General features: G+C 31.7%; 1 protein-coding gene across 1 annotated transcript; it reads right to left on the minus strand.

Annotated features, from left to right (window-relative positions):
- Positions 1–921: 921 nt before the first annotated feature.
- Positions 922–10,167, minus strand: LOC123920625 (vacuolar protein sorting-associated protein 41 homolog). The gene is made up of 19 exons (XM_045972916.1): positions 9,671–10,167; positions 8,862–9,131; positions 8,584–8,763; positions 8,218–8,478; positions 7,493–7,625; positions 7,243–7,333; positions 6,407–6,509; positions 5,451–5,554; positions 5,272–5,365; positions 5,013–5,168; positions 4,871–4,933; positions 4,653–4,718; positions 3,831–4,031; positions 3,330–3,407; positions 3,130–3,249; positions 2,939–3,019; positions 2,000–2,085; positions 1,664–1,745; positions 922–1,567 (listed from the first exon to the last, which is right to left on the minus strand). The coding sequence occupies exons 1-19, from the start codon at positions 9,926–9,928 to the stop codon at positions 1,124–1,126; spliced, it is 2,871 nt and encodes a 956-aa protein (XP_045828872.1). The 5' UTR covers positions 9,929–10,167; the 3' UTR covers positions 922–1,123.
- Positions 10,168–14,055: the final 3,888 nt, after the last annotated feature.

Genomic DNA, 14,055 nt, shown 5'->3' on the forward strand with positions numbered 1-14,055 from the left:
GAAGGAATGCCAGAAATAATATTGGGCATATTAGTGGTAGCCAGAGGACCACTCTCATGTCTCATCTCATAGTCTGAGGTATACATGTAGAGGCAACAATAATCAAAATAGAGGCAACAAAGAAGGCTTTATAGCATGAACAAAACATGCAATAAAAGGAAAATAGAGATAAAATAACACACAATAAAAATACACATATGTTTCTCTCACCAAATATCATACATCAAAATTTACATGGAACCCACAGTCACATACACAAAGTAACGGTACAAAGCTCGAGGGGTGCGCGTATACAAAGTGAAAAAGTAAAATTGAAAGTGAAAGAGTTATGTTTACAAAAGTTAGAATGTTGGAAAATTAGATCATTTTTTCCATTATTCCTTTACACATCTCTATCTCTCTTACCGTAAAAAAAAAATAATCTCTATCTTCAACTGAGGTATATAGGTTAGTCTATGTCAGGTTTAGACTAAATCAAACTTTTTTTAAAAATAGATAAGATTAAGGCTTTTGAAAGTCTAATTAGCTAAAAGAAACTATTACAAGTTAATAAAAAAAAAATGATTTAATTTTATGAGCTTTTTATTGTGAATATGATTTTGATAGACAACCTGAAATTACACAATCTGAACAACTTTACCCATGGGTTAAAAGTCATTGTTGAAAATTCTGAGTATTATATAAAATGTTCAACATTTGATAAGGGAATATTTTATCCATATAACTTTCTATAATTATCAATATAACTCTGAATATTATATAAAAATTATAATAAAGTTTAACATCTGCAAATTCTTTTATCTCAATAATTACACTCGGATTGAACCAATAATGGTGACTGGACCAGCCATGGGTTTAGTTCCTAGTTGAACCGGTCCGACCGATTGGAGCTGTTTGGTACTATGACACTATATCATCTACTGAAATTTGAAAGGAACCTGGCATTTCAAGTAAAAGGGGAACATGCCGCAATCCATCAAGACAACATAAAACACTACAAAAAGAAACAAAACTGATTATATTTATAAAAAAATTGAGGACAAATGAAACCACGCATGCACACGGAACTATAAACAAAAACATCAACCATGCAAACACAAGTTGTGGGCACACATAAACACAGTCAACCAGCAGCAGTAGTACACAAAATACAACGCATACGAGGACCGTCCGACTTGATTTCTTCTTCATTTTCATCGCTGGCATCATCCGCATAACCATTGTAATCATCATATCTTTCTGCCTCTTTGGAAGTGGGTTCACTTTCTTTTGTGCTACTTGTAGTGTAGTACGAATCCGTGAGACAAGTTGTGTGATAACCATGACAGCAAAAGAAAACAATGACTGATACATTCTGTATAGAAAATGGATCAAAACATATACAACATCTTCCTCCTCCCCTAGTCTTTGACTTCATCTCCATGGTTCTCAGACTTAGAGATTTCTCAAATGCCTGAGAGGCACGGTTATCACTCATATTAACTCTTGGCTCATCTTCTTCGTTACCTAAAGAAATTCCATGCCTTGCCTCTTTGTGATACTTAACTAAAAGATTGACACAGTCCGTCTATTTCAAACAGAAAATCAGTTAGATACTTTATTATATCAAAGTATCGAGATCAAACCTATGTAAAGATGAGGGAGAAGAAAAAAATAAAAGCACCTTAAGGATATCATTGCACCCATGTCTGAGTGATGTTTCTGTCCTGTAATCTGTGATAATTTTAACTAGACGATCCCTGAGCCTGTTAGAAATAGAGATAGAAAAATTAGCCAGAAAAGAAAATAATGGTACTTGATATATCTGGAACTTGAAGTCATAATGTTCAAGGAATCAGCTGAAGTTAAAGCAAGTGAGCAGCATGCAGAGACATAACCAGAATAGTGAGAAAGACATTTATTTTCTTATTAAAGAGATCTAAGACCCAAATACTACTTTAAAATAGTATATGATTTGATAATATGATGTATGTTCTGTAAAATCACACTTATCACCTACCGAGGTATTTCCAACCCATTGGGAACCTTATTTACAATGTAGAGGGGGTCAAGATTTCCAACCGTGTGCTCCAATAATATGCCCACCTGTTAATTACAAAAGTCAAACCAAGAGCAGGATCAGAAAGAGTAGGTATACAAAATAAACAAATATTGGGCCTGTTGCCTCTGTTTATTTTGGGTTTCTAAAACAGATTTGTAACACTTCTATCGACAAAAACAAACTTCTGTAAAGCAGATCTGGGAACAAGTTTTGAATAAAAACAATTTGTCTTTTCTCATGTTACACCGATCTTTACTTTTTCTGAAAAATGACTAAGGATTTGAGGTAAAACATAGGTAGTATTACTTGAAATTGCAATGAAGATTGCTTTGAATTGCTTGAGATTAATCTTCAACCTTATGTATTTACAACAATAAGATTACAATCCACGTCCCTTCATTATAGGGAAGATAAAAGAAAATAACTCAGGGTAATATCACAACAGGATTTAGTAAAATGGTTTGAATAGGACAGACATTAACTAAGTTTTATTCTATGCTTGGTACATATAAAAATAAGAACAGAAAAAGGTGTAAGATAAGGAAAGTGCTGTAGTTTGGTTACAAAAAAGATAGAACCAAACATAATAAAACCAAACTATTATGTTTCACATGTTCATGAACAGAAAAAGTAGAGACGTGAGAACATAATGAAGAGATATAGTACTATGGTGTCCAATGTTGTTGTTTCTAAAATATGTTTACGCAACATATTTGGGAAACAAAGTCGGAGAACATTTTATTAATTTAAACGTTTTTCTGGTCTAAAAACAGAATAAAAAGTAAAAGATTAGCTCCCAAGCACATATTTTTTTCAGAAAAACAAAACCATTTTTATTAAAGCAAGTAATCTATAGGCCCATATCCTAAATATGCATGTATAACTATCCTGACATACCATCTCAGGTTTGTGAAGGCATTGCTTGATTAATTCTTCCCAGAGTTCATCATCATGCTGCATGGTAACAAACTCTACAGCCTGTGCAAAAATATGAACACTTCAAACTCAACTTTAAAATCCCTGAAATTCTGATTCAAGATTTAGATGTTGGTTAAAACCAAAAACAACTATAAAAAAAGATAAAATACCTCCTCTATATCCCCCAATTTGTTTATAATAACAGCTAGGGCTTTTTTGGCGTTTCCCATCCTTCCTAAGATGAAGACTTGCTCCCTCATTAAGTCTCTTTTGATGCAAATTTCATAAGCCTGAAAAACAACTATGAGAGTTTGATTCACAGGCATTCAGAGATACATACAAGTGCCGAAGTTAGTCATTGATTCATCACCTTCTCAAGGGTATAATGTTGACTGCTGCGAAGGAAAGGTAGCAGCATCTTTGGATCATAGTCCGCATACAGTTCTACCTATGCTCATTTAAAAGAAAAAGTTATATTAAATGCTAGAAAAGATGCACGGTAACAGCATAAAGAATAAATACAGTAGACGCTAATTGTTATGATTTGTTAATTGGTGCAAAGTGAAGGCTTGTTTCAAAATATTTCAAAGTGCAAGACTGCAGACATGACCAAATATCTAGGTATATAGTCAAGAATTGAGTCATATATCTCCGTATCAAGCATTCATGTAGTTTTGTCATGGACCATAATTGAAATTCAAACTAGAGCTGTCACTTAGCGAGGATTGTAACTTGTATAAGAAAAACAAGGAAGTAATCGAACTCAATGAGACAAACAAGGCTTTCATCCATTATGAATAAAGATATTATATAAATTCCACAGTATATACCACAATAAAGGATGCTTGCAAATTAAAGAAACAACACCTACCTGCATATCATGGAAATCTTTCCCAGCGTGTGGACTTACTTCAAACAGTGAATGGAGATATAAATGTAAAAAATATCTGCAATCAGACTTGTTCTTGGCAGTTAGAAGTTGCTTCACAACCTCCGTTGGACTTATTAATTCCCTATTCTGGATAAACAGAGGAACTGCACGCTTGCAATCTAGCATCATCAGTTGGACAACCTGAACAGGCAAAGATTAAACAAATTAGGAGTCCAATGATCATACAAAGAAATGAAAACAAATACAAAAAAAATAGAGCTCGTATACTAAGTCAAGAATATAGTTATACAACTTTTCTCCTCTATAAACAAGTTTGAGAATGTTCAAATCTAAATAAACCAACTCTTGAATTAGGTATGGGACTTTGTTGGTTCATCCATTTTGCCATATGCATTCAATATATCAAATAGATACGATAAACATGGATAACCAGATCGTAACATACTACACTAAGCTTGGTAAAAAAACTCTTCCGGAGCTTAAAATTGAGTGCCAACAGATATATTAAAGATGAATTTGCATACCAAGTAAGACATAGGTATATATAGAGGGAATGGATTCTCTCAAGTGTAATTTACACTTGAGGGAATAAAGTGTGGTTTGTTACCATTGATCAAGAGAGAGAAACATATAAAAATTTAGAGAAAATGAATTTAGATGGTGTTAGATTACACTTTATTCTCTCAAGTGTAAATCACACTTGAGAGAATCCATTCCCATATATAGAAAACATGGATTCAAAATAGGGATATATAGAAAACATTGATTCAAAAATGTAACCTGAGCAAAATATAGTTATACCTTTTCTTGAATTGCATCGTGTAGGTTATGTTTATCAATAAAATCAAATACTTCTGGCTTCATAAGCTGAAATTTCAAACAAAATTAGAGAAAGGAAAGTTAATAGCAGCCAAAACAAAACAGACAATAGACTTCAGTATAAAGCAATTGTATGACATTTAATTAATTCATAAATGTAATTGCTGCATGAATGCAAGAAAATTAATTACACCACCTACATCTGCATACAATGAGTATGCTTTGTCATATTGCCCATCAATTACATACAACTCTGCTAATGCCTGCAACGGATTACAAATATGTTAACAGAAGGGAATGGTTAGCAGGTTCAAAATATAGATATAATTAATCAGGTTTAACCTCCTTGAGTGAATCAGTCATGGACGAAGTATTTAGTTGTGGTTCAATGGCTGAAATAACAGGTAATGCAGAATATATTACAGCCGGCCAGGATTTTACAGCTGATAAGAGATCCTTATGGAAAGATGGATTTGTAGCCAATGCAACAAGAGCCACCTGTAGAATCAAAAGCATAAGAGATGAGCTCTATCCCAATTCTGTTCAATACAGATACTATGTAAAAACGGTAATTGTAACAGAGCAATGTGTTTTAGCGAACCTCATAAGCAGTATCACGTAGTCTGGGGTTTTCTGTAGGCATGTAAGGAACCAAAACAGGGAGTTGACGCAGATGTGCAAAGTGGAAGACCCATCTGGTGAAAACGGTCCATTGAACACTCGATTAGAAAATGTGAACCCCATAACATATTAAAAATAATGGTATGCCATATGCGGTACCTTTCCCATGCTGAAGCTGATCCTCGCAGTAACTTGGGACACAAAGAAGCTGCTTCAGCATATTTTCTTTCCACAATCAGATGATCAAGGTACCTAGTTCCCACCTGCAAATATATGAGAAAAATGAAACACTTAACTATCATTATACTCAAATGAAGAAAGTTATCTAGAAGGAAACAATACATAGATATTTGTTAGGAACCCAAGGAAATTGTTATGAAAGAAAGATAGGAAGAGTCAAAAGAATAGAAGTGTACTATAGAAAATTGAACAGAAAATGGAGAGTAGGATTTTCCCAGAGGGTTTTGCCTACATAGAGGGTTTCTCCTTTCACGACTATCAAAGGTACATAATGTCTTCCTCTGTCTTGAGAGATACACGCATAATTCACAAAATACTTTTATGAAGAGTTTTTATGCCAAAAAAAAAAATATCAAGGAGGAGATAGGAAAGTAAAATAAAAGAAGGACAAGGTATCTACAAAATTTTAAAAAGCTAAACCATAACAAACATACTAGCAACCAATGGCATCAAAAGATTAGCTTGAAAACATTGTCGATGAAAGAGAATGGTAAGTCATGCTTCAATACTGACCAAACCAGATTCAAGTTTTTCCATTGATGAAGCAGAGTGGATTAATAGCTTTATATCATGCAAACTTAATTCACTCAATAGCAAAATACTAAAGGTTTCATTTCATTTTTCTTTGAGCTTAGATCTTGGCCGCCCACATACATTGTTATAGTAAAATACAGGATAACAGATTAAAAGGCTTTTGAGAATAGTTGAGGAGCCTTCGCATCATGCAATCAATGTAAACAGTGCCTCCGTATGCATATAGCATACCCTTAGTCCAACTATTTATCATACAATTACCCATTATAATGTAGATTAATAACTATCTTAAATACTTAAAATCATAATAGATTTATTTCGGATAAACTTAAATTAAATACCTCATCAAGTAGTTCACTGCGTCCCTGACCAGATTCAACCACAGCTAAAGCTTTTTCATGGCATCCATGTTGAAGAAGCCAAGCAATATGGTCTTCAGTATCCCTGATAATCAAAATGCATCAACTTCTATCCATATTTCAATTAATTTTTTAATATGTAGAAAATCTTATATTATGAGTAGGGCATTTTAGACATATTAAAAAAATCCAGCAATTTGAGGCACTGTTGATCATAAACAATTAAGTTGTTTGTAGCACAGCAACATATGTTGAAGAGGGCAAATTATTGAATAAAAAAAGTCAGATTTTCAATTACAAATGTTGAAGAATCTCACATAGATAAGGGCATTGCACATTTTCTTGACAAAAAGGATTAAGAAAGTATGTTGCTTTTATAATAATTCTGTTATATATGTAAAACAAATTATAAATGAATAACACATAAACTGGTGAAGCAGACAACACAATGATCAGCCACATCAAGCCACTGCATTGGTAAATTGTTGATTCTTCAATGTATAGCAGTATGCTGACAAGTCAAGGACACATAATATACAAAAAGAAAAACAAAGCATCCATCATGCTAGGTGGATATGATGAGATTTAAGACAAAATATGTACAGAGGAAAGAGTTTCTTTTACTTACCAAATCCCACCAAAATACCCAATCACTAATTTAAAGTATATTATACCAAATATCAAATTCTAATACAAAATAAACAAAAGGAAATATCACAAATTCATTATTTATTCAAGCATGTTTATCATCATTCTTCCCCTCTAGTGCATAATTTAAATGCATAAAAATACAATAGGATAAAGAACTTGGAATTAACCTTGGCTTTGCAATAACTACATCCTTTGGGGATACAATATAGTACAGTGGTTCATCGCCTGCAGCCCACTGACCACCAGCATAACTGCTACCTACATTTGAATGAAAACATTTTTTATGCAGATTATCGATACACAAAACATGAATGTAGGAAACCACCTATTATTATGGTGTATCTTAGGAAAAACACACAACACAAAAGGTCCATATCCCAAGAAGACAATGGTTCATTAAAAGATTGAAATGTTAACCTGAGAAGGGAGCATGAGAAAGAGAATAGTCATTTGCCTTGTAATGCTCAAACCCATGTACTGGTAGAGCATCTGTTGAAAGTTCATCATTATTCCATGTAACTACTCTTACTTCAGGTCTTTGTGCATTGCCCTGTTCAAATTTGTTTACTCGACTTCAGAACAGAGTAAAATTTCCAGTTTTAGTGAAGTGGCAGTATAAGAAAGAACTACCTCACCTCTCTTGCCTTATATAATATATAATATACAATATACATTTTTTTTTTGGCAAATACAACAATTTCATTGCTTTTTATGCTACCATAACTGATGAAAATAACTGATTTGGAAGCGAGAGGTGCTTGAAAATAACTGTTTGTGCTTGAAAATAACTGATTTCTGGAAGCAACATTATGCTGATTTGGTGCGGTCACTTATATCAAACATAATGAAGCAAACAAAAATTTATAATTGAGCCAACTCATTGTTTGAATCCTTCAGACACGAAATTAATTAAATAATAAATTTCAAATCACCAATATGTACAAGTACTATGACCAAGAAATGATCTTTTATATTAAAATGCCCAGAGAAGCTCCTTCATTTAATTTAAGTGAAAAGAGAAGATTGATCCAAGAAAACTAGTTGTAGCTTATAATATACAAACGGAGGGATTTACATTATAACAGGTTCAAGAACAGCATGAGTAATTATATAATTTCACGATATGCAAGGAATATAAATACCTGCCGTGAAGGAGCTGTGCTACTAAAATCCTTATCTCCGTCTTCTTCTCCAGGAATATAAGCAAGAACAACCAAAGAATCACCAAAAGGGGCAAGTCCTGAGATGAAATAGCTGGTTTGAAAAGATGCCACAATATCCACCTGGGTCATACCAAGCACAGGAACTTGCATGTATGCCCCATTGGTGGCTTTATGGTGATTTGTCCTTATTGAGGCAATTTTGACCGATGTTCCCCAGCCCATAACTAAGATGGTGTCATCCTATTAAGTGACGGCAGACAATTAAGTTCAGTAGTTTCGTCAAGAAATGGAACAACAACAACGAAATAAGACAATAGCATGCGTATACATATATATTTGACTAACCTGCCAAACCAAGTGAGGAACCAAAAGCTCAGGGTGTGGACACCCTCGTGGTCTTTCGATAAATGTTATTCGCCGGTCATTGGCAGTATCATAAACCTTCACTCCAGCATCATTGGCCCAGGCAACAAGACTTGCTCTCCACTTCACAGCATGTATTGAACCTTCACCAGAGTGCAAAACCTTTTTTCGGGAAGGGGACAGGGTATTTTATAGTTAAGAAACCAAAAATACCATCCAGAACATTATTTGCTGCTAAGAGTTACAATAATTTTACAAACCTGGTCCCGATAGCCCAACCATTTCTTCGAATTTAAATATAAATTACCAGCTAAACCACCAGCAATAAACCTCCTGGACATTTTCTTTGCATAATCAGGGTCCAAAGCAACCGCCTTCATTGGACGATGGTACTCAAATTTCATTACCTCATCAGTAAAAAGGCTGTTTATAACAACTGATCCGTCATCAGAACAGCTTCCAATATATTCCCCTTCTAAGTCAAAACTAAGGTCATTCACAACAGATGCATGGGCAGAGAATTCTTTCACCTGTAACAAAGCCACTTGATCAGAAAAAGTTTTGTTCGTTTCTGAAATACAATACAAAGAAACAATTGGCTATCGCCTATCACATGATAACAGCTACAATCCACAACACTGCACACAATAACACTAACATTTGTCATTCAAAAAAGAAAAAACCACACGTGATATCTATCAATCGCACATATAGTCAAACATAAATCAAACAAATCCATCATCCCCGACATTCGTAAGAAGAGAATGTCAACTAGCACAACTGTCCCAGCTCAATCTCACCACAGATTTCCAATAATTTTTTTCTGTTTAAATTTCTAATTTTCATCACTAATTACATAAATACACCTAATTTTCAGTCACTCTATTATCAAGTAAACAAAGAAATGAAAACACATAAATTTTTCTCAATTACATACATTGATTTGATTAATTTATTCATCAAATTTGATCTAACCAACTCCAATTCAAGCAATAACAACAAAAATTCACAACAAATAACGAGTTTTCAACAAAAAATAACTCAATGAATTAAGGTAATGCTAACTAACCTGATTCCCGAGAAAATCAAGAATATGAATGGTACCAGCTTGAGTACCGAGAGCGATCATCCGCTCCGCAACCGCCACACACGACGCCGCATCAGTAGCTAACAACGAAGGTACGCTTCCTCCCATTCTCTGATACTTGAGTCTCGGTTCTTCTTCGTCATCTTCAACTTCTTCTTCATCATCTTCTTCTTCTTCGTCTTCTTCCTCTTCTCGTTCATCGTCTCCATCGACGCCGTTCTCAGACGGAATCGGAGCCATTCGGATTGTTATTCCCGGTGGCTTCGTCGTCGGAAGATTGATTTAACGGTGAAAAAATGAAACTGTGTTGTAACGCAGATCTGTTTGGATGATGAGAAAATGTTCCCACGTTTGTTTATTTTTTCCTTTTTTTTCTTCTAATTCTTTGTTTTTCAACTCTTTTTCATTTTTGTGTTTTCATAAATAAATTGAATTGAATTGAACTAAGGATTACTACTCATTTGAAATTTCCTTTTTCGTCTCAATTTTTTTTGTTTTTCAAGGCAATAAAGTAATTAATGAATATACGACAAACAAATTACTTACGTACATTTTTGTTTCGAGTCCAGATCCGCTCCAGTTCATAAACTGTCCAGTTCCCAGTTTGTCTTACTGATGTGTGACACGTGGAAAACCAAATTTCAACGCTCCAGATGTTGTAAGTAAAAAACTGTGTTGTTCAGGAAACAAACAACGTTGGGTTTCTCTGTCAAAAAGAGAACTAGCATGACACCCGTGCGTCCGCACGGGAGTCGCGGCGTTGCCGCTCCTCATTTGGTAGGAGGAAATTTATTGGAAAGTAGATTAAAATATAAAAAAAATAGAAGGGATATAATATTTGGTAAAAAAAATAGAAAAAGAACAATGGTAAAATCATCACCAAAAAACCTTAGGTCTTCGTATTAATATAGAAATATAAATAAGGATAATGTAAAAATTATGAAAAAAAATAGGCTACCTTATTAATATATTAGTAAAAACATAGGTCTTGTAAAAATCACCAAAAAACTTATGTCAATGTATTAATGTATGAGTATAAATATAGTGACTAAAAATTATTAAAAAATAGGCAATCATATGTGAAAATATAGGTCTCACAATAATCATAAAAATAATTAGGTCAACGTATTAAATATGAGTATAACCTGTAAAATTGTAAAAAAAAAATAGACAACTTAATTTTTATTTTATTTTTGTTACAAACAACTTAATTAATATATAATTAAAAGTATAAGTCCCGTAAAAACCACACAAACAAAAAAGTTTCCATATAAATATATGAGTATAAATATAGATCCCGCAAATGTTATAAAAGATGGGCAAGCTTATTAATATGAGTAAAACACATAGGTCCCCATGTACCAAAAAAAAAACACATAGGTCCCAAAAAATCATACAAAAGATTAGGTTCTCGTATTAATATATGATTATAAATATAGCTCTAAAAAAATAGTAAAAAATTGGAAACTAAAATTTATTTGAAAAAGTGCAAAAAAAATAGGAATTTATTTGTGGATTAAGATGAGGGTATAACAGGAAGATAATGTGCAAAAATACACTTTCTTAATTTAGTGTTATCATTCTAACTGAACACTTATAAAAAAACGGAAGGAGTAAAATATTAAAATGGAATTAACCACCTCAAGAAAAATTTTAAAATATTGAAATTATTTACTAACTTTCAAATATGACTCAAAATACCCATGAAGGTGATGATGTGTCAAATTATTAAGTAGGGGTAACATGAGATTTTCACATGTATCTTATTTTCTTAGGTCCTTGTAATATATATATATATATATATATATATATATATATATATATAGTATGAATATAGTCCCGTAAAAATTATTAAAAAATAGGCAATCTTATTAATATGCTAGTAAAAATATAGGTCTCACAACAGTCATCAAAATAATTAGGTCACCGTATTAAATATGAGTATAAATTTTGGTTCTACATAAATTATTAAAGATCAGAAAACCTTATTAATAAGAGGATAAATATAGGTCCCACATAATTCACACAAAAGATTATGTCCACGTATAAATATATGAGTATAACTCGTAAAATTATATAATAAAAACAACTTTATTAATATAGGAGTAAAAATATAAGGCTCGTAGATATAACAAAACAAAGAGGTTCCCGTATTAATATAAATATAGCCCGTAAAATTATTAAAAAAAATAGACAACATAATATATTAGTAAAAACACAAGTTCTTTGAGAATCACAAAAAATAGTAGATTTTCGTATTAATATATGAGTATAAATATAGGTCTCACAAAAAATAGTAAAAAACTGAAAATTTCATTAATAAGAGTAAAAACATATGCCTCGCAGAAATCCCACAAAAAATAAGATCCTTGTATTAATATATGAGTATAAATATATGCCATGTAGAATTATGAAGAATGAACAACTTTATTAATATATGATTAAAAATATAAAACTCGTTGAAATCAGAAAAAACAATAGGTTCTCCCATTAATATCTGGGTATAAATTTAAGTCCTACATAAATTATTAAAGATCAAGAAACCACCTCAAGAAAATATTAAAATATTGAAATTAGTTATTAAAATATCTGACCAATGTATTGATGACACAAAATATTAAAATGGAAGTAACCACCTCAAGAAAAATATTAAAATATTGAAATTAGTTATTAACTTTCAAATATGACACAAAATACCCTTGAAAATGATTATGTGTCAAAAAATGAAAAGGGGAAAATTTGTGATTTCATATGTATCTTCTTTTTTCCTTAAAAAAAACGTATCTTTTTTTTTTCATATATTGTAGATGTGTCATTATATTCATTCATCGGTCATAACTATTAATTTTATGCGGATTTCTATATGTTATTTATTTTTTTTAAGGTAAAGAAACGTTTTAAATTGAGTAAGTAAAACAAAATTAATACCGCATATATTAATTCGCCTATGTAGTAGATTGTATAGGATTTATCGATGCCCAGTTAATTGATTTTTGTTTAATAAAAAAATTGAATTTGTATAAAGTGAGGTAATTTGAATTTGGGTTACATACAAAAAATTGGAGTTTTAGATAAAAAGAAAAAAATCGTGGGAGAAGTAACAAATAAAGTGGAGTTTTTTGGTTACAATTGGGTATTTAACTCATATTGGTTCCAAAAATATAACAAATTAATTCATATGGCTTAGTGGTAAATATAATAAGAAGTGTAACTAAAAGGTTAAGGGTTCAAATCTTGCTGAGAAATGTTAGAAATTTTTTAGTATTTTTCTACTAACTTTTTTTAATAAAGACACAAAATACCCATGAAAATGATTATGTGTCAAAAAATGAAATAGGGGCAAATTGGTGATTTCATATGTATCTTCTTTTAATATATTGTAGAAGAGCGAACGTTTGGTGTTTTTTTATTAAATAATAATAAATTATAAACAACTAAATTATTGTCCTATTTTAAATCTGGACCATTAAATTGCTTTTTTGCCAAATGTTACACATCTAGATAATAGACTAGAGCAAATGGAGCCTGAGCCACTGGATCTCAACTCCCGTCGAAACAACAAATCAACTAGTTAATTATCATTAGTAAAAAAAAACTAGTTAATTATAAAAAAAAAAAAATCAACTAATTTTTTTGGGTTAAATATGTTTTTGGTTTCTATAATTTTTCAAAATTTTTATTTTAGTTCATGAAGATTTTTATCACACTTTTTAATTCTTGAAGTTTTTGTGGTCAAATTTTTTAGTACCTATTTTTAATCAAACTATCGTATACTTTTCACATTTTTGAATGATATTTTATATTCATGTTTATAATATCACTAGCGGGCCAGGCAAGCGCGTTCCGCGCCTGCTGTGTCTAACTTATGTCAAAAAAAAATGTCTTGTGTTATTGTGAGTTTGTTAATAAAAAAAAATTTGTTGCTACTAAAAAAATCAAGGATATTGTTGGTATTATTGTTAAGTGTTATTTCAAATTATAGTGAAGGGCAAAATGGACCAAAAAAAGTCAGCCCAAACTCTCATATCCCCTTTATATATTGTTATTGTTATAGATTATAGTGAAGGGCAAAATGGACCCAAAAAAAGTCAGCCCAAACTCCCCTATCCCCTTTATATATTGTTATAGATAAGAACATCTTCGATAAAAAATTAGATTTTTTTAACATAAGATGAATTTTTATGTGCTAAAAAATTCATATTTAATTCATCTCTTGTTAAAAAAATTTAAATTTTTGTAAGAGAAATTCATATAATGTACTAAACATGACCGCAAAAAAAATTTAAAATTTCGAATGATATGCACGAGTTGAATGAAAAGTAGAGACTAAAAACTTTGGCGGAAAAAACTTTAAGGATTAAAATGTG

The sequence above is a fragment of the Trifolium pratense genome, linkage group LG4 (assembly GCF_020283565.1).
Source record: "Trifolium pratense cultivar HEN17-A07 linkage group LG4, ARS_RC_1.1, whole genome shotgun sequence".
Classification (NCBI taxonomy): domain Eukaryota; kingdom Viridiplantae; phylum Streptophyta; class Magnoliopsida; order Fabales; family Fabaceae; genus Trifolium; species Trifolium pratense.